At 39.7% G+C, this 22,513-nt stretch overlaps 1 protein-coding gene across 1 annotated transcript; it reads left to right on the forward strand.

Moving 5' to 3' along the window:
- Positions 1-1,280: 1,280 nt before the first annotated feature.
- Positions 1,281-21,206, forward strand: LOC101554003 (E3 ubiquitin-protein ligase TRIM38-like). Its single transcript, XM_055124294.1, has 6 exons — positions 1,281-1,664; positions 3,274-3,369; positions 13,843-14,073; positions 15,743-15,765; positions 15,856-15,968; positions 20,692-21,206. Exons 1-6 carry the CDS (start codon positions 1,281-1,283, stop codon positions 21,204-21,206), a joined length of 1,362 nt encoding a protein of 453 aa, XP_054980269.1.
- Positions 21,207-22,513: the final 1,307 nt, after the last annotated feature.

Below are 22,513 nucleotides of genomic sequence, written 5' to 3' on the forward strand. Positions count from 1 at the left end.
CCCTCAGTAGCTTGCCCGGCTCTCTGAGAGGTATGTATATATCTGTTACTGTATTTGGGATATGAATATGCCAAGGGAACTTTGCCAGGCTCTCCCTTAACAATGACTTCACAGTAACAGTCACTTAACAGTTACTGGTATTAGTTTCTTTTTCCCTACAGGGTGAGAAAGAGGGGTCCTAGAGTATCACAACTATCACTAGCGTTTTACTATTGACATGGAAACTTTACAAAGACATATTTGGAAAAGAAGTCTCTCATGTAAACATGACCATACTACCACCTTAAAGTATATAAAGCTGCTTACAAAAATAATTTTTACTCCCTTTTGCCATTATAAAGAGATTACGACTTTAAGACATATACTTCAGAACTACCTTCTGTCTTCAAAGAATACTAAATAAAAATGCATTAAGCAAGAGTATCCAAGCTAAAACCAAACTAAAACTATGAAACATGTTAGCTTTTTACCATACTGGAGATGTAATTAGGGCCCCGACGACCTCTGCCTCTTCCACTATATAAGACCTAGAACCTTGTACAGAAGAGATGGTACTTTCTTCAGTGGCATATCCTTTCTCTTTTTCAGGCCCTCTGGTGGAAGAAGGTCTGAAACACATACCTATCTGTTGTAGCTGTTCATTAACCTGTAGGCGTTCCATTCATAGTTGCTCTACTTCCTTTAAATAGGAAATTGCCTATTATGTTTAGTACAGTGGTAAAGTATTTTGAATGCTTCTTAATATTGTCTCTGCTATAATTTGTGTGAGCAGTAACATCTAACTTCTGTCTCTCAGATTTCATCGTGAAAAAAATTCTATGGTAATGGTACATCAGCAATTATGAGATGCATAAAATTGATTTCAATGAGGCACGAGATTTAAATATTTAAAATTTAGGGGCTGGAGCAATAGCACAGCGGGTAGGGCGTGTGCCTTGCACGCGGCCAACATGGGTTCAATTCCCAGCATCCCATATGGTCCCCTGAGCACATCCAGGGGTAATTCCTGAGTGCAGAGCCAGGAGTAAACCCTGTGCATTGCTGGGTGTGACCCAAAAAGCAAAAAAAAATATTTAAAATTTAATCTATTCTAAAAATCTTGTGATAGTAACACTGTATTCCACACTCAAAAATCATGCCCTGAAATTGTCACTCCCATCAGATTCAGATAACATGTATTTCCATCACTTAGAGAAAAATCCCATCTGCTTGATCTCTTCCTCTATTTTCAGTATTAAAGATTTCCAGGAAAAACCATGGCCTCAGGCACAGCTAACACCATGAGGGAGGAAGTCACCTGCCCCATCTGCCTGGAGCTGATGACTAAGCCAGTGTTCATAGACTGTGGGCACTTCTACTGCCAGTCTTGCATATTAGAAAATCTTGAGAACCAGCAACAGAAGTCACCTTCACAGGAAAACTACCATTGTCCTGTATGTAGGGCACAGTTTCAAAGGGAGAGCATCCGGCCCATTAAGCAGCTAGAAAGCATCATTGACACCATTAAGAAGATGGAGCAGGAACTTCTGTGTGAAAAACATCAAGAGAAACTCTGCCTTTTCTGTGAAGATGATGTTCAGCTCATCTGCTGGTACTGTGAGCGGACACCACAGCACAAAGGGCACACCACGGTCCTTGTTGCAGATGCCTGTCAGAGCTACAAGGCGAGTACTGTCCAGAGTGCTTCATCAAATACCCGTTCCTCTTTGGCATCGATGGACCTAAAATTGTTTAGTCTAAAACACAAATGATGTTATAGCATTCACCACTTTAGTCTTCAGATAACCTTAGTAATGGCTGTCCATATAATATATGCATATGTAGGCATATTAATGCATATGCACAGAGTGTTTTCATAATCATGGACACTGATATCTGTAAAGTATTTGCCCACTGCAAAATATCAGTGTCTTATGAAAAAAAATCTCATAAATCCCTTGATAGCTCTGAACAACTGATAGGTATAACTATATACTCAGACAGAGTCAGAATATACACTAATTTATAGAGCTAGAACATTGATTACTACTTTTAAGATAGACAATTTTAGCCTTACAGTGTGACCCTAAGATGGGAGCAGGTATTTTTAAGAAATAAAGTTTGATGTTTGCAAAGCTTTATGTGAATAAGTTAACATTGCCTGCATAATGACTTTTTCATTAGATATAACAGCTTTTCCTCTCCTTTTCTATTTTTGTCTAGAGTGTTTTCCTAGCTGTGTTCTGTGGTCCAGTGGTCACTTTATGTGATACAAGACCCAGTGGCCTGACTATTCAGTGACAGGGCCCTGCAGTGCTGTGTGACACCAGGTCCATACCTGGCCATGTTCAGGAATCTCAGTATCATAACTGTTGGCTCTCAAAGAAAATAGAGTTCTGGAGATCAAATTCAGATTCCTGATCACAGCATGTTCTCTTTCTCATTGACCTTCATTTGTCCCTTTGACTTTTCCATTTGGGTTTGGATTTAGGGACCACACCAGCAGGTGCTCGGGGTTTACTTCTGACTCTCTGCTCAGAGTCCATTTCTGGATCTTCTTGGGAAATGATATGCAGGATCGTACCAGATCTGCTCTTACAAGGCAAGCACCTTAACCCTTGAACTATCTCTCCATCTGTCCCTGGTCTCTTTCAAAAAACTTTAGTGATAGTTGGCCAACCCTGACTTATACATAATGATACTAACAGTACGAATAAATATATCAAGGTGTTAATAATCTTTAGTTTTATGGAATGAAGACATAGTTGTATAAAATATTATTGTAAATTACCATATTCTTGTTCTTTGTATAATGTTCACTGGGAATAATTTAGTATTGCATGCCTTAGGCCATGGTTCAATACAAGAACATGTTTATAAATTAGAAAATTGATAATAACCTTGACAGTTCCTCAGGTTGTTCAGGAGATTAAAACTTGGTAAAATTTTGTTTATAGAATCACCATGAGATAGTTACAAACTATTCTTGACTGGGTCTCAGCCATGCAGTGTTCCAACACCCATCCCTTTCACTGGTGTACATTTCCCATCACCAATGTTGCCAGCTTCCCTCCCACTGCCTTCCCACCTCTCCCATACAAGCCTACCTCTATGGCAGACACTCCCCTCTTGGGAGATCAAATTTTTCATTTCATAGTCAGTATCCTTGAAAGCAAAAGGACTATGCAAGTTTTCAATATTATTTCTGTGATTGAAAGTCTGTCATCTCTCTGAGATATATAATGAAAAATTAGCCAAATTAATAAGCCATCATCAAACAATTATTTCCTTCAGGAAACCTACCAGAATACTTTGGCATACCTTAGGGAACAAGAAGAACAATATAAGAAATGGCAAATGGACATAAGAGAGGAAATAGAAGATTTTCAGGTAAGAATTTGAGTTCACTAATCTCAAATATATTCCCCCTAGGGCTGAGACATACAGAGGAATTAGGCAAACCAATTGGATGCTGTCATCTCATTCATCTAGACTAGGTAGATAAATCTCAAATTATTTGTTTTAATGCTCCTCATTGGGTACAAATCTGAGAATTGAGCTCCTGTTCCTTTTACATTTCAGAAGTAATGGTTGAGGAGTCCTAATATCAGTTAGGAAAAGCAGAAGTGGTGTCCTTACTGAGATTCATCTTGACTGGTTTATAAGTTTGAAACATCTCAAAGTACCTTCCTGTTTGAAGTTTAGACATGCCACTGTGAGAAATTTACCACAATGCTAGGCCTGCAATAATTGGCATTCCCTGAAAGTAATCTTTGTGAGGAAAAGAATCTCTCCCAGTGGGACTCATTCAAAAAATTCATGAAGCATAGCAGAAAATGGTGCAAGAACATCTTCAATGGCAGACTAAGGTCTAATTCTATGATTGACCAGACTGCACAGGAGAGTCAACTTTTCTGGCCACATTGATGTAATCCAAAAATCTATACTCAAATTTCACAGGTCATTAGTTTTTGAGGCTTCTTCATTCTTTTTTGTATTGAATCATAGTGAGATGCAGTTACAGACTTACAAACATTCATAATTACATTTCATCATACAATGATCGAGCACCCATCCCGCCACCAGTGCCCATTCTCCACCTCTAATGTTCCCATTATCCCTCCTGCCACCCCACCCCTTTTTAAGTTATATATGTTCCCAGAAGATATATTTCTGGGTCATGTGGGAGCTCTATGTCCAGTTTGTGGATGGATGTCCATATTGTTTTCTATAAAGGATGTGCCAGTGGCATTTCCATCAATAATGAAGTAGACTTCCTTCCTCCCTGCATCTGCTCCAGCACTGGTTGTTCTTGTTCTTTTTGTTGTGTGCCAGTTTCTGTGGTGTAAAATGATATTTCACTGTTGTTATGATTTGCATCTTCCTCATGATTGGCGATGTAGAGCATTTTTCGTGTGCCTTCAAGCCATTTGAATTTCTTTTATGAAGAAGTTTCTATTCATTTCTTCCCTCCATTTTTGGATGGGGTTGGAGGACTTTTTTCTTGTAAAGTTCTACCGTGTCTTGAATATCCTGGATATTAAACTCCTTTCTGATGGTTATTGGATAAATCATTTCTGCCATTCCGTGGGCTCTTCTGTATTTTTGGTTACTTTTTGTTTTCAAGTCCAGAAGCTTCCCAGTTTAATATAATCCCATTTTTTTATATTTGTTTCCACTTTCTTGATCACTGGTGTTTCATCCTTGAAGATGCCATTAGCTTCAATATTATGGAGGTTACTGCTACTGTTCCCTCCATGTACCTTATGAATTCAGGTCTGATATTTAATACATTTGGATCTGAATTTTTGTTTGGCATTACACAGAGGCCTGAGTTCATTTTTTTGCATGTAGTTGTCCAGTTTTCCCAGCACCACTTGTTAAAGAGGCTTTCCTTGCTTCACTTCACATTTCTTGCTCCTTTGTCAAAAATTAAGTGATCATATACTCAAGAGGTTGTGTCAGAATATTCAACTCTGTTCCATTGGTCTGCAGATCTGTTTGAAATCCAATACCATGCTGTTTTAATTAGTACTGCTTTGTAGTATAGTTTGAAATTAGGAAAGGTAGGGCCACCCATCCTCTTTTTCCCAAGATTTGCTTTAGCTACTCGTCAGAGTTTCTTGCTGCATATGAACTTCAGGAGTGTTTTGTCTATTTTTTTGAAAAATGTCATGGGTATCCTTTTAAGAATTGCATTTAATCTGTATGATGCTTTGGGTAGTATTTCCATTTTGACAATGTTAATTCACAAATCCATGAGTAGGGTATATGTCTTTAGTTCCTAATGTCCTCTTCTGTTCCTAGAAGTAGTGTTTTGTAGTTTTCTTTGTACAGGCCTTGCATCTGTTTCATTAAGCTAATGCCAAGGCACTTGATTTTCTGAGACACTGTTTTTAATGGGATTTTTTTAAATATCCCTTTCATTGTTTGTAGATAGGAAAGGCATGGGCTTTTGGGTATTAGTTTTGCAAACTGCCACTTTACTATACAAACCTATTGTTTCTAGGAGTTAACTTGGTATATACTTTAGGTTTCTCCAAGTAGAGTATCATATCATCTGTAAATAGTGATAGCTTGAACTCTTCCTTTCCTATCTGGATGCCCTTGATATATGTGTCTTTCCTAACTGCTATGGCAAGTACTTCCAGTACTATATTGAATAGAAGTGGTGAGAGTGGGCAACCTTGTTTTGTTCACGATGTTAGAAGGAATACTTTAATTTTTCCCCATTGAGGATAATGTTGGACTGGAGCTATAGCACAGTGACTAGGGCATTTGCCATGCACGTGGCCGGTCAAGGTTCAATTCCTCAGTCCCTCTTGGAGAGTCCAGCAATTTACCAAGAGTATCCCTCCCACATGGCAGAGCCTGGCAAGCTACCCATGGCATATTCGATATGCAAAAACAGTAACAACAATTCTCACAATGGAGACATTACTGGTGCCCACTCGAGCAAATTGATGAACAACGGGACTATAGTGCTATCATGAATAATGTTTGCCATTGACTTGTGGTAGATAGATGACTTCGTCTCTATTGAGGAAAGTTCTGTTGACTCCCATTTTCCTGAGAGTTTTTAATCAGAAATGGGTGCTGGATCTTGTCAAATGCCTTCACTGAATCTATTTACATGATCATATGGGTTTATCTTTCCTTTTATTGAGATGATGGATTATGTTCATTGAATTAAGAATGTTAAACCATGCTTGCATGCATGGAATGAATTCCACTTGGTCATGTATACGATCTTTTTCATAAGACGTTGGATTCTACTTGCTATTATTTTGTTGAGGATCTTTGCATCTGTATTCATCCGGGATATAGGCCTGTAATTCTCTTTACTTGCGGTGTCTCTGTCTGCTTTTCATATGCAGGTGATATTTGGTATTTGCCTCATTGAAACTGTTTGGAAGTGTTTCTGTTTCTTCAATTTACTGGAAGAGTTCAAACAGGATTGGGAGTAGTTCCTCTTTGAAGGTTTGGAAGAATTCACTAGTGAATTCATCTAGACAAGGGCTTTTTTTTTTGGGAGAATTTTAATTCCTATTCCTATTTCCTTGATAGAAATAGTTCTGTTTAGATATTCCAGGACTTCTTGGGTCAGATTTAGGAGATTATAAGAGTCCAGGCATTTATCCATTTCTTCGAGGTTGTCTTGTTTTGTGGCATGAAGCTTCTCAAAGGAATCTCTGATTATCCTTTGTTTTTCTTTGGTTTCTATTGTGATGTACTTTTCGTTTCTGATTCTTTTTATTAAGGTTCTTGCTCTCTTTTTCCTTGTGAATCTTGTTAGTGCTTTATTGATCTTGTTTATTTTTTGAAAGAACCATCTCTTACTTTTGTTGATCTTTTTTATTTTTGGGGGTGATTCCAGGTTATTAATTTCTGTCTTAAGTTTGATTATTTCTTTCTTGCTGACTGGTTGTGTTCCTTTTGTTGGTAATTCTACAGTAACTTTTTTTTTTTTAATAATGTAAGAGCTTTCCACTGCGCGCTTCTGGGAGCTGGCCTTTAAGTCTCTGGATGCTGGCCATTGACAGGATTACACGGTGCCAGGGGACAGTGTCTGGGTGTGACTGCGTAGCTACTGGGAGGTGGGAAATCTGGACAGAGCAGGCCCAGTCCGGATCCGAGCAGCCTTAGAGGTCTCAGCCCTGGGTCCCACACACCTGGGCTCCTCTGCCAGTACCTTCATGCGTGACGTTCGTCTGAATGTGTGGAGAGGGGCCTTCAGCATGTCTGTGGCTAGGCTCTGGTGGTCTTTGGTCACCAGGAGCTCTGCTCAGGTTGGGGAGGGAAGCTGGAGCCATCCCCACTGAGGAGGCCCTGGCGAAGACAGCCAGGCGTGCGAGCAAGAGGCTCTGCTGAAAAGAATATAGTGGTATATAGATTAGGCCACGGTCAGTAGAGGAATCTCAGTTTCTAAAGGAAAGAAATGAAGTCCATAATCTTACCAACTATTCAGGATTTTTTAGGAGATCAAGCTTTTTTTTTTATTTCAGCTTGAATACTATCAAGGTAGAGGAAATCCATTCGTGTTAAATAATTGCCCATTTTTTTTACTGGACCTCGATTCTCAATAATAATAATAATTATTTTCAAATTGATAGACTCTAATCAAAACGTGCGCGGGTAAGAGACTCTTTGGTCACTCTCTCCTGGGAGCTGGCTTTTAAGACTCTAGATGTTGGCCATTGACAAGATTACATGTCACTAGCGCCAGTTTCTGGGTATGACCGCCTAGGGTATCTTATAGCCTACTTCTCCCTCAGGGAGAATCTGGCAAACAACTGGGAGTTTCCTGCCCACATGGGAGAGCCTGAAAAGGTCCCCATGGTGTATTAATACGCCAAAACAAGTAACAAGTTGGGTCTCAATACTCTGACTATGAAAGAACCTCTAGTACAGCATCGTTGAAAGGATGAGTAAAGAGAGGCTTCTAAAATTTCAGTGCTTGGACGAACGGAGATGTTATTAAGACTGCTCAAGAAATTCGATGAAAAATGGGAGGATGATGGTGATGATGATGATGATGATGATGATGATGATGATAACGATAAATGTAGTAGTACTGCTATTTGTTCAGCCATTGATTAAGCTGATTGAATTGGGCATGAACTCCATATTACTTTTTTTTAAAATGATATCACCATGAGAGAGTTATAAAGCTTTCACGTTTGAGGTTTAGTCATAAAATAATGAAACCCCATCCCTCCAACAGTGCACATTTTTCAACACACACTTCCCAGTCCTCACCCTGCCTCTATGGGAGACAATTTCCCAAATACTCTCTCTCTCTCATTTTGGACATTATGTTTTGCTCAAAATTTCCCACCACCATTCAAGCTTACCTGTGGGGGAAGACACTAGATAATTTATTTTCCATTGCTCATTTTGAATATCATGAGAGCTTGCACAGCTGCAATTGTAAATGAAAATTTCTAGATTGTAAATGGTTGAGTTCCAGAGACATCTCAGTATGACACAAATCCATTTGGGGATTCAATTGAGAGTCTTTGGACCGTGACTTTTGGTGTGCTAAGATGGCAACCAGAGGGAAACTATGGATGTGACAGTCAGTTTGCTGGGCGGGCAGAGACCCAGAGAGGTACAGCCCAGTTCCTCTGCCACCATGTGACCTGAGGATTTAGTACTGGAACCCGCATACCAGGGGTGGGGTTGGAGCTTGCTTGTGGAAGCTCTTGGTCACAGGGATTCCATCTGGAGTAGGTGGGGAGAGCGTACCTGCTCAAACTGGTTTGCCCTGGTGAAATTGACTCAGTTTGCGGCACGGAGAGATCTCTGGCACTGTGATGTCTTCTGGGAATCACTGCTGTGTCTCTGGACCAGGGCTGTTGGTGCACTATGATTGTGCCCAAAGGCAAATTGTGGGTGTGACAGTCAGCCAGCTGGGCAGGCAGTTAGATGAGGAAGGACAGCCTTGGTCCTCTGCCACCATCGGACCTAGAGACTTAGTCCTGGAACCCGCATACATGGGCCTTGCTTATGGAAGGTTTCGGTCACCAGAATTCCATCTAGAGTAGGCGGGGAGACTGCACCTGTTCCATCAAGGTTGCCCTGGTGACATTGGCATAGTATGGGGCCAGAGAGATCTCTGGCACTCTTGTGTCTTCTGGGACTCACTGCTCTGTCCCTGGATCAGGGTTGTTAGTGTTTTAAGATGACACCCAGAGGCAAATTGTGGGCTTGACAGCAACTCTGCTTGGTGGACAGCACCCAGGGAGGAACAGCCCGGGTTGTCTGCCACCTTGTGGCCTGGAGATTTAGTCCAGGAACCCGCACACTTGGGCCTTGCTCGTGGAAGCTCTTGATCATTGGGATTCCATCTGGAGTAGGTGGGGAGAGCACACCTGCTCCACCTAAGGTGACCCAGTGAAATTGGCTCAGTATGATGCCTGGAGAGATCGCTGGTGCTGTGGTGTCTTCCGGGACTCATTGCTGTGTCTCTGGGCCAGGGCTCCTGTTGCACTAAGATCCACATTACAAAATTTTCAGCAGACTATATCTTGGTGAGGTCTTTGCTGAGATGGTGGAGTCAGGCTGGGGGTGTGGCGGCAATTTTGGATTGTGGAAGTAAGTGGCTGCCGGGGACTCGGCTTGGATGGGCAGAGGGCAACCTGTCCCCCTACCTGTACCCCTCCTACTTACCCCAGTCGATTCCGCCTTGAACAGCACTGAGTTTTTCTGTGGTTTTTGATCTCTTTCGAGATTTATTTAGGGGTCTCTAAGGCAAGGCTGACAGCAGAGCTTACAGGGTGGTGTTGGAGTTGGTTCAAGGGGGTGACTGGTAGTGCTTCCATGTGTATTGGGAATTGTGGGGGTAGCCGATGCTAACTCTGAGTAAACCTGGAGATTTCAGTCACAAAAACCTATGGCAGTATTTTCAGCAGATTGTATCTTGGTGAAGTATGCCCTGATATGGTGGAGTCAGGCTGGGGATATGGCAGCAATTTTGGATTGTGGAAGCAAGCAGCTGCTGGGGGCTCTGCTTGGAGGAGCCTCTAGGCCAATACCCCCTTCTGACTTACCCCCATATGTTCAGCCATGTGTCGGGCCAAGATTAACTGTGGTTTTTTGATCTCTTTCGAGATTTATCTATGGATCTCTGAAATAAGGCAAATAAATGAGCCTGTATAGCTAAGCTGGAGATGATTTTGTGTGTAACTCTGATATACCTAACTTTTGGCTGTTCAGATTCTTGGTAAACTTGGTCCCAAATTGTTCGGGTCTGACCAATGGCACAGCAGCAATTTTAGGGAAGCCTGAAGGCACCATCAGGCTGCTAATGCAGTCACACCGCAGGTACAGGTTGACCTGCTAGTGGCATCATACCCCCAATTCTACAAGATTTTAAGCTATGAGGTTTATTTATGTGGGCTTGCTCTTTCTTTCTGAGGAATGATTGTAGAGATATAAACTTTCTTCTTGACACTGCTTTTGCTATGTCCCGTATGTTCTGGTAACTCGTGTATTCATTCTCATTTCTTTACAGGAATCTTTTGATTTTCTCTTTGGTTTCCTTTCTAAGCCACTCATTTTTTATTATTGAGTTGTTTAAGTTCTAAGTGTTAGATTTAAATTTCTGTTTCTGTGTGTAATTCACTTCTGTTTCCCGTGTATCATTGTCTGAAAAGACTGTTGATACAATTTCTATTATTTTAATTTTATGGAGGTATGTTTTGTGGCCCAGCGTGTGATCTCTCCTAGAGATGATCCATGTGCACTAAAGAAGAATGTTTTTGAGGTATGAAATGTCATACATATACATATTTATACATATATATGTACTAAGCCCATGTCTTCCATTTCTTTCCTCAAATAAAATATGCCCTAGCTCAGCTTGAGTCTGGTTAATCTATCAAGAAGTGATAAAGCGGTGGTGAAATCTCCACTAGTATTGTTTTGCTATCAATATCTTTATTCAACTCTGTGAGCATTTGTTTTAAGTATTTTGCCGGTTTCTCATTAGGTGCATATACATTTAGGAGTGTGTGTCATTCTGATGTACATTCTGATGTCATTCTTCATGTATGATCATTAAGAAATGGCCTTGTGTGTCATCCTCATGTTATGTTATTCTGTACTCCACAAATGAGTGCAGTCCTTCTATGTCTGTCACTCTCTTTCTGAGTCCTTTCACTTAGCATGATACTTTCCATGTCTTTTCATTTATAAGCAAATTTTATGATTTCATCTCTCCTAACAGCTGAATAGTATTCTATTGTTTAGATGTATCAAGCATTAGGCTGACAGCAAAGGATAGTAGATTTCCCCAGAGCTTGAAGACTGCTTCATGAGTGGAGGGGAGATGGCAAATGGAATAAAGAAGGGATCACTAAGAAAATGATGCCTGGAGGAATGAGTCGGGATGGGAGATGCGTGCTGAAATAATATAATGGACCAAACGTGATGACTTCTCAGTGTCTGTGTTACAAGTCATAATGCCCAAAAGTAGAGAGAGAGTATGGGGAATATTGTCTGCCTTGGAGGCAGGGGAAGGGTGTGTGGGGAAAGGGGATATATGGGAGATATTGGTTGTGGGGAATGTGCACTGGTGGAGTGATGGGTGTTTGATCATTGTGTAATTGTAATCCAAACATGAAAGCTTGTAACTATATCAGGGTGATTATCACTGTCACTGCCACTGTCATCACCTTGCTCATCCTCGAGCAGGCACCAGTAATGTTTCCAGTTTGAGACTTGTTGTTACTGTTTTTGGCATATCGAATACACATGGGTAGCTTGCCAAGCTCTCCCCTGAGGGCAAGATACTCTCAGTAGCTTGTCGGGCTCTCTGAGAGTGGAGAAGGAAATAAACCTGGGTCGGCCACATGCAAGGCAAATGCCCTACCCACTGTGCTATCACTCTAGCTGCACGGTGATTGAATAAAATTTTTTTAAAAAAGATAGACTTTAAAAAGTAATAAGAAAAATAGGAAGTGGCCTTAACTATCTATTGTAACCTTAGTAATCACTAAATGGGCAGTGGCGCTCTATATACTAACAGTAATCTTCTTCATTCTGAAGTCTATGTGATCTGGTATTAGTATGACCACTCTAGCTTCTTTGAGGGAGTTGTTTGCTTGTACAATAGTTTTCCATCCTTTCACTGGTGTCTGTGTTTACCCTGACTGTTCAAATGTGTTTCTTGCAGGCCACAGTATGTTTGGTTCCATTTTCCAATCCATCCTATCATTATGTCTTTTAATTGGTGCATTTAGCCCATTGAAATTGAGACATATTATTGTTATGGGGTGTTATCCCATCTCTCTGCCAAAGTTTGGTGCATTTGTGGGGCTTGTTTTGTCTTAAAGTAGTCCATTTAGTTGCTCTTGTAACCATAGTTTTGAGGCTGTGAAGTTCCTGAGTTGTTGTTTGTCTGTGAACCGGTGTGATGTTCCTTCTGATATGAAAGAGAGTAAAGCTCAGTAATGTATTCTAGGTGAGGGATTTAGTTCATTGACTTTTGTCTCTTTATCACACCACTATCATCGGGCCCTTAGTGTTTCATCACATGGGTCTGCTGTGAAACTTGAAAATGCTCCTTTATAAGAAATTTCTTTATTTGATCTTGCTGGTTTCAGAATTTTATCTCTCTGTTTGGTTTTCATCATTTTGATAAGGGTGTGTTTTGGAGTGTTCTTATTTGGATTTCTTTTGGCTGGTATGCTTCAAGCCTCCTGACTCTGTTTGCATGTGGTCTTCAGCTCTGGGAATGTCTCAGAAATTACGTGTTTGACAGTTTCTTCATCAGGGTTTTCTTCCCATCCTTCTGGGACTCCAATGATTCTTATGTTCTTCCTCTTGGTTTCATCCCGATTTTCTCTTGACATCTGTCAGTTAATTTTCAGACTCCCTCCCATTCTATGCTGTTGCTGGAGAACCTTTGCACATCATCTTGGAGCTCACTGATTCTGTCCTCAGCAGCTCTAAATCTGTTGCTGAGGCCTTCCACTGAGTATTTCATTTCATCTACCAATTTATTTTAGGTCTGCCATTTCTTCTTGTGATTTCATTTGTATTTTCCCCACTTCTACTCTCATATCCTTTTGATATTAACAGCAGTGCATTCCAGTGCTTCTTTGAGATCCCCATACATTCTTAAAAGCTGTATTTTTAATTACTTATCTAAAAGATATATGGTTAATTATTACTGTTTGATTCATCTGGTATAGCCACTTTAATCATTGAGCCGAGTGTGTTTTTGCATTGTTTTACCATTGTTACCTTTTCGTTTTAGAATTTCGTCCCATGTTGTTGTACATTTTTGAGCCTGTAAGTAGCCTATCTTTGTGTGTTATCATGGCATATTGATAGGTTAAGTATGTCAGGCCTGGGTTAATAAGTGCCTTATATGCGGGGTGTAGACACAGCAACATTTCTGTCTACAAAGTTCTGTGGTTAGAGATTTTTAAGTCATGCCATGAAAGGTATATGTAGGGAGGCAATGCTACAGGTCAACACATGTGTTGGAGTATTGGGTTCCATGCACTGGGGGGTGGCAGGTGGCCTGTTAGTGCAGTTCTATGTGAAAGACTGGGGACTGGGCTCAGGCCTTTTGAGACTTTTTTCCCAAACCTCTGCCCTGAAATATTTGTCTCAATTCTGAATTTGGACTCACAGAGGGTATTCTTTGTTCCTTCAGTATTACAGTCATGAGTAGTGGACGGAAAAATTTCCAAGTCACATGTAGAGAAACCGAAATCCCTGAGAATTGACCTTCTTATTTCCTTTAAAATTTCTATTTAATTCTAATTCAATGGAACTACTATATTTTGATTGTTTATTTTTCTAAAGATAAAATTCCCCCATTTTTGGAATATGTTTTCTTCATTCTAGGATGATATTCGGGAGGAAGAAGAGTGCATCAAGTATAGTTTTAAGGTTTTTCACATGATTCTACACATGGAGGAGAAATCTTATCTCTGGAGACTAGAGAATGAAAAAGAGCAAGTTCTGAAGAGACTGCAGGACAGTGAAGCCCAGTTGGAGAAGCAAAGCCAGGAACTCAACAAACTCATTCTTGAACTGGAGAGGAAATGTCAGGGCTCAGCCCAGGAGTTACTGCAGGTAAGACTGTGCACGTGGAGGAGTGGATGAAGGCGTCAGTTCCTGGGGTTTTAGAGAGACTGTTGAGAAATTTAGAGAAATGGCTTGAATTCTTATTTCTCAAAACTTTACACAAGTAAGGAGAATGCAAATCAGTACTTCTTTTAGCTATATGTGCCTATATACAGATGTCCTGGGCTAGTCTGTAGCGTTGTTAGGGTCGAGCAGAACTCTATCCGGGGGAGACGCTGAAGAAGGAGACCGAGACAACTCTTTCTGCAAATACATGGGGTTTATTCAAGCCAACATGCTGGGATCCTGCAGTATGCCTGAGAGCCACAGGGCTGAGGGCTCCGAACTCAAAAAGCAAGCAGTTTTTGTATCATTTTGGAAAAAAGGGGATCACACATACTGGAACAAAGGGGATCACACATATTGAATCAAAGGGGGCCACACATATTGGAACAAAGGGGATCACACATATTGGATCAAAGGGGGCCATACATATTGGAACAAAGGGGATCACACATAGGTCACTTAACTTGCTAATCTCAACATTTGTTAACTGTTTACTGTTTCCAAGCAAATGTTTGCTTACAGTTCCTAGGGCAGTTTGTTGGTCCATTTGGTGACCATTTCCTGTCCAGCAGTAGGTCGCAAAAACATCTTTCAAAGCAGCCAAGCAGTTACAAAGGCAAATTCAGTGGTTAGCAGAAGCAAGTTTTTAACCCTTAACCTGCCCTCCTCTTGAGAGTGTCTCTGTGTAAATATAGGAAATCAAATGAGGCTCCTTAGATATATATGGAAATTCTGGGAACCATGAGAGAACTTTGGTAGGCACCTGTTAGCCTCAGTCTCAATTGCAGAGATTCTTGGTGTCAAATGACCTCCTCAAAGATATTCTTGTTGACAGTCGGGGCTAAAACGGGTCATCAAAAAGACTGATAGACTTACTTCAAGATTTGCTCCTATATCTTGCTCAAACAGAGCAAGATAGGTTTTATTGTAGCTTTAGGAAGGATATTGCATACCGTGATAAATGCCTGAAATCCTTATTCTATTTTCATTAGGATTGAGGTGGCACAGCAAGACCTTCCACCTCAGTGCAAACTTGCTGCCACCCCCTTACTGAGTGAGTTTCCAGGGTTCTGTGGGAATTATCTTGTACGGACCTTAATGAGAAACAATGTCCACTGTGACCTCTTCAGAAAAAATGAGATCACTGAATGCAAAAAGTGCTTAGTGAGCAAGTTTGAGACAATTCTGATCTTCCCTCAAACAGATCGCATCTGGTTATTTGAAATGATAAATCTGTGTGTTCCAAAAATAATGAAACATACTCTGAGGTTGATCAAGTACTGTTGTGGTAATATAATGGGTCAGTGTTTCTCTCAAAAGCTGTGTATGTACGAGATAAGGTAAGCAAGGGTTGAGTTGAATATCAATGGTCTATCACAGTGCTTATAACTGATAGTCTGTGGAAAGATATGCAGATGAGTATGAGACCACAGGTGTAATATGTAGAAGAATTCGTTGCTAGGGAATAGAATGGAACCATTCCCTAGAAATTCACTAATAATGGAGTAAAACCATTCCATTTACTCATTGGCATAACTATAAACATCCCCCCTTCAAAGTTTTATGAAATGCTACTTCTCTATACAAACATCTTATCTTTCTTACTTTATAGGATGTGAGAGACACTTTGGACAGGTGAGTGCTCTTGAATTCAGGAGGGAGGGATAGCAGCTATATGGAGCATAATGGAATGTTGCACTGAAGAAATTTCTGGACTCTTATCAGGATTTCGGCTATGAAGTTAAATGCACCAGAGGACGTGTCTTTGGAAATTCACGCTATACCTGATGTTGATAGCATTTTCTGTGAATTGATAAAATTGTTTGAGACCAATTATGGTATGTGACATGAATATTTACCTAAATAATACATATGTGAGGAACATACTGAAAAACACATTTTACTTATCTTTCCTATACAGGTTCTAGGTAGAGTATTGGTTTTCTTGATGACTCTTCAAACTCTTTCTCTCCAGCTCACTCGTGATGTCCCCCAGGGAAATAAACTCTATATCTCTCCCATATGAAAAACATAAGCATAAACACTTTCCAGTACACTATGAATAATTTAAAACAAATCATCAACTACACAAAGTTTAGGGAGGAGGGTTGGAAACAAAATGATTATACTTATGTCATTCAATTCCCAGTGTAAGTCCAGGAAGTTTGGTGAAAACTGACTGTTCTGCCAGTGGTTTTAGGAAAAGACTAGGTAGCATAAAAAGCATTTCAACCATATGAAAACCACATGCTACTTAGTAAAAATCTTTCTATTTGTTTCTTTATTATTTTCATAATTACTTTCATTCCAAATAACCTACAATTACATTTAAAAAAACTCTAAAACAGATTTTTTATGATGTGTTAGGCTATGAAATAAGAACAGTTATGAAAAATTCTCCATTAATGTAATGAAAATCTAGTGGTTAAAAATAATGCAGCGTCAGGTCTGAGCCCAGCATAGTAGGTTGAGTGTTTGTCTTGTATACAGCCAACCCAGGTTTGATTTCTGCACACCATATGGTTCCTTGAGTTCGGGCAGGAGTGGTCCTAAGTGCAGAGTTAGGAGTAAGTCTTGAGCACAGTCAGGTGAGGCGTCAACACAACCCCCCTTTCCAATAAGAACAGTCGAGCTCACAATATTTTGCTAATATTACAATAGCTCAGAGGAATCCTTGCCTGAACTCTAAAAAATACTGTGATAAATATGATCACTGGGCTGTTTTAAAATGGGAGCCAGCACAATCCACTTCCAAGCGCAATGTGATTGTTGGCAGAATTTACGTTTTTATCCCTGTAGGATCTCAGGTACTAGCTCTTTGTTGGTTGCAGGTTGCATGCCTCCATGTGTTTCCTGAAGAAAACTCAAATGCTTACACATGAGTCTCCCAACATGGTCAACTGTCTCTTCAAAGTGATGTCAAAAAGCAAGAGTCTCTAGGATGAATCTGATGGTATTTTTAACACTGCCATAATAAAATACAATAACAGACATGCAACCCCTTCACTTTTACTTTTTAAGTCCAATGTAACTAGAACATGATAGATTTCTGGTCCTAAAAGTAGTAATACAAAGTTTCCACCAGCAGAGGGGGGATTATTAAAGTCACTGTCAGTCTGATAGCCTCAGAGATCAAAAGGAAATTGCTCTGTTGACAGCACTGTGTGTGTCAATGTGCTTAAAGTACAGAGACATTGCTCTGCAATAACGAGGAAAAAATGCTCTGAATACTAAGACATGCTTTGCAGCATGTGCTTAATGCGAGAAAATTTAATACCTCTATACTGTGAGAGTATTACGCCATAACTGGGGTGATGATGGAGGCAGTTCCCAGATAGATAAGAGCAAAGCTTCTTGTAATTCAGACTTCCTCACCTACAGAGCGAGTTGTTTAGTGTGTTTCTGCAGACATTGTTTCTCTCCATTCCTATAACCAGTGTTCAATCAGATCTATTGATGACAATATTGTTGCACCCTTTCTCTGGCTAAGATGAAACCATTATAGTACTTTAATTATGTATGATATTTTGTTACAATTTTTTCTAACAAAAAATATTAAGGTTTTATACTCCTGGTTTTGAGTTCAGTAGCATTGTCTTGCACACACACATGTACATATATATGTATACACACACACTCATATATATATATATATATATATATATATATATATATATATATATATATATATGGCCATGCTCATGGCCACTTTCCACACATTCGAACGAGTCTCACACATGAAGGAGAAGCAGAGGAACCCAGGTGTCTGGGACCCGGGGCTGAGGTCTCCAAGGCTGCTCAATCAGGACTGGCCCTCTTACACTCATATTCCCCATTTTCCAGTAGCTACGCACTCACACCCAGAAAATGCCCCCAGTGTCATGTAATCCCATCAACGGCCAACATCCAGAGACTATAAAGCAAAGCTCCTGGAAGCGCGTGGCCACAATGCAGCCATGAGACATCTTATAGCCTAGTTATCCCTCTTGGAAAAGCTGCCAAGCCACCGAGAGTTTACTGCTCACACAGAAGAGCCTGGCAAGCTCCCCGTGGCATATTAATATGCCAAATATAGTAACAATGATGGGTCTCATTACCCTGACCCTGAAGAGTCTCTAATATGGCACTGTTGGGAAGGACAAGTAAAGGGAGGCTGCCAAAATCTCAGGGCTAGGGTGAATGGAGACATTACTCAGCCTGCTCCAGCCAATTGTTGATCAATGAGATGACCGTATATGCAAACAATTCGGAGAGCCCAGCAAGATCCTGAGAGTATCTGCCCACATGGGCAGAGCCTGGCAAGCTACCCATGGTGTATACGATGTGCAAGAAACAGTAACGATAGGTCTCATTCCCCTGATCCTGAAAGAGCCTCCAATCATTGAAAAAGACGAGTAGGAGAGACTGCTAAAATCTCAGAGCTGAGAGGAATAGAGACATTACTGGTGCCTGATTGAATAAATCGATGACAACGGGATGACAGTGATCAATTGATACAGTGATATACGTATATGACACACTTTCTTTATCCAGTTTTCTTTTCTTGGAAATGAGTAGTTTCCAGATGTTCAGTATTGCTACTAGTGCTGAAATGACCATGGAAGTACAAATGTATTTTCCGGATAGAGTTTTTGGGCCGTTGTGGGTAGATGACCAGAAGTGTAATGACTGTGTCATATAGAAGTTTAATTCTTATTTTCTGATATTTGTCCATTTCCCGGCTGGAGTGATAGCACAGCAGTAGGGCAGTTGCCTTTCATGAGGCTGGCCTCCGTTTGAGACCTCCGCCCCTCTCAGAGAGCTCAGCCATCTACCTACAGTATCGCTCCCACACAGCAGAGCCTGGCAAGCTACCCATGGTGTATTCGATATGCCAAAAACAGTAACAATAAGTCTCACAATTTGAGACATTAGTGGTGCCTGCTCAAACAAATCGATGAGCAATGGGATGACAGTGACAGTGACAGTGTCCATTTCCAAGAAGGTTGAACCAAAAAACCTTCCCAGACACAATGGAAGAATATTCCTTTTTCCCATGTCCATTCCATTACTGGTTATTTTGTTTCTTTAACTCTTTTTCAGGCTCACTGATGTGAGATGAAATCTCATTGCTCGTAATTATATCATAATTATATCATATAATTATGATATGAATTTCCCTGATAGTAAATGATAAAGAATATTTTCATGTCTCTGTTTGTCATCTGCATGACTTCTTTGAGGAAGTGTCTGTTCATCTTTTATCGATTTTACACCACCCCTCTCTTTTTATTTTGTTTTTTCTTTAATCTCCTCATTTTGGTTGGGTTTTCTCACGAGGTTTATTTTTTAACCATTCAAAGTATTCAAATGTGTTCAATCATCTCTTGTTAAGAACACATTGAGGAGAGTTTAATAAATGTGTTAAACCAAGAATAAATTTAGAACAATGAATAAGGGATACTGAAACAATGAAAGCTGAGATAGTCAGGGAGTCCTCACCATGCCGAGCCTCAAATACAGGTGAATGGATCTGAAGAGGAGAGAGTGTGACCTGAGAGAGAGAGGTACAGACTCTCAGAGCAATGGGGAGAGACTTCCATAGTAATGACTGCCACTCCACCTCTTAGTTTCTCATGTTCTCTCCAGCACTTTCATTGGCTAAGAAAAATAAAGTGAAGTAGAAGGAAGAAAGCTGGATTTGTAGAGGTCTTAAGGTCAGGAAGATAAGGCATTAGAAGGTGGGTAGTGATCTGGAGGAAAAAAAGGAGAGAAAGTATAGCTAAGAAGTGTTTCTGCATTCTTTATTTCCATTGTTCTTTGATTATCTGCTTGGTGTTTAATCAAGGACACATTTGGTGACTAAGTGACTAACTCTCTAGCTAGAATTACCTTTTATCATGTTTTTTTTTTAAATTGTGTTGTTGGCTAGTACCATTATGACCATTCTATTTTGTTCCTTTCCCAACTTTACTAAGATAATTTCTTGGTATAATTGTAGTTGGTATATCATCTTGTACTAATACTTATGTTTTGTGAGGAATAAAAAAAGAGTGCTGAGTGCCCATGTGTCCTAAGGCCCCAATAACATCCTGTGTGTCAAGAACCAAGTACTTAATTGTCACATCCCATTTTGATAATGTGTCAGTGACATTTGGAAAAATTGGGAGGGCTTAGGAGAGAGAGTAAGGAAAAATGTTAAATATGTTCATCTGGTCTTTGACTGATATTACTGTAAGAAAGATAGAATTAATGTTGAATAAGAACAGGAGAGTAGTTAGAGTATTAGTAGTAGATTGCTGCTATTGCCAGATATTTTACAATGCCATATAAGACATTCCTGCCCAGTATTAATCATACACTAACTCTTCAATTCTTCCCACCATTCTTTGTGACTGCTATGATTTCTTTTTAATTTATTATAATGAATTTTGATAAAATGAGTATAAAGACTGTCAGAAACAAATTTTTCTTTTGAGCATGGGCTGAACATATTTAGAATATACTGAGCACTAAGTATGAAGTAACCATGTCATTTTGTTCTCCAATGTTTTTTTTTTTAATTAATTTTTTTTTTTGCAGTTAAAGTCACTCTAGATCCAGATACAGCTCATAATAACCTACTTGTTAACAAGGACGAAAACGAGGTGACTTGTGGATTCCCCCGAGTGAAGTATGAGAGTCCTGCTAGGTTTAAAGACTTACCCTGCATCTTGGGATGTGAGGCCTTCACCTCAGGAAAATATGCCTTTGAAATATGTTTTTGTAAAGGATCTGAGTGGGATGTTGGAGTTTGTCTGGAAAACGTGCCAAGAGATAATAATACGAGACGGGATCCTGAGTCTGGATTCTGGGCCATCAGAAAACGCAAAGATGAATATGAAGCCCTTACATATCCCCTAACTCCTCTTTCTCTGCAGGATATTAACTATATAGTGGTTTCTGTGGACTATGAGTCCGGATTTATCTCCTTTTACGACTCGGTATCTTGCTCTCACATTTTTACTTTCCCAAAGGCCTCCTTCTGTCAGCCTATCAGGCCTTATTTCTTGATTGGTGCAAATTCTTTTCTGTCCACATGTTCCCCAGATTTTTAAAACAAATTGTGAAAAAAAAAAAGATTTGTGAGATTTGTAGAAGCAGAGTACATATACTTATTTGTCTATAGAGTCCAAAAGAATAAATTCAAATTCTGTGACTTTAGATATTTTGGTTGCTTTCTTCAATGTTTCCCACTACCTAGAAAGATGCCAAGCTTAGTAGATACCTAACAGATTTTCATTAAATGAATGATTATAAAGACTATAAGCAAGTAGCACAAATGATACTTGATTCAAACACACATTTTAGATGGAAGTTACTTAGTTACAAAGATCATACACTGTCCTGTTCTCCTCTTTTCAGTGGATTCAATTTTATGAAATAAATACTTGGTTTAGGAAAATACCCACCAGTAATTTCTTTTTAGTTAATAAAAACCTTTCCTTTGAGCATGAAAGGATGGAACATTTCATGAAAGATTCCCCATTCAATGTCCCTTGCAGTTTCTTCTGCAAATGTTGGGGAAAATACTGTCAGGATTAAAACAGTCAATCCCAGACCTTAGGATAGGTTTATATGTCCCACAAGAGTAAATACAAGATCAGGTCAAAAATATAAAGAATGTTGATGGGTAAACGATCACTGTATGAGTAAATTGCAAACACAAAAGTTAAAAATATATATGTACATATATAATGAATGTAGACTTTGATTAGATAACAATATCACTTTAGAAACAAGGTATACAGAGTGCACTTACTTGTGGGACATAACAAAAACAGTATGAGACTAATACCTAAAGACAGAAGAAATGAGGGTCAAATGGACTGATCTATGGTTGGAAGCTTGCCATAAGTGTTTTTGGAGTGGTGGGTTTGGGGCCGATCTCAGGAGAGAGAAGAGAGCACTGTGACACTGATAGCTGAAGATGATTACTCTGGATGCCAACAAGTACTGATGACCTTTTAGTATCTGTATTTCAAATCATAATACCCAAATGTAGAAAGAGAGAGAAGAATAGCAAAGGTGCCTGCTCTAGAGGCAGACTATACTATTCTATGTACAATTTCAATATCTTGTATTTGTCATCCACTTTCCTCAATTTTGTCACAATTTCCTGGAAGTTTTCTGAAAGAAAAATTTTTTGATTAGTGTTTGTCAATTTGACAATTGTTATTATTATTTAACAGAGAATCCAAGTCCTGCTGGATTTAATTATTTAGTACATTTGGAGTCCCCACACCTTCAGAGCACTCAACCTGAAATCAAAAACTTAATCTCCTAAAAAAAAACCTGAATAGGTGGTAAGGTTATTAACTTCATTTCTGTCCTTTAGAAAGTGAGATTCACTTACTGACCATGG

The sequence above is a fragment of the Sorex araneus genome, chromosome 2 (genome assembly GCF_027595985.1).
Source record: "Sorex araneus isolate mSorAra2 chromosome 2, mSorAra2.pri, whole genome shotgun sequence".
Lineage (NCBI taxonomy): Eukaryota > Metazoa > Chordata > Mammalia > Eulipotyphla > Soricidae > Sorex > Sorex araneus.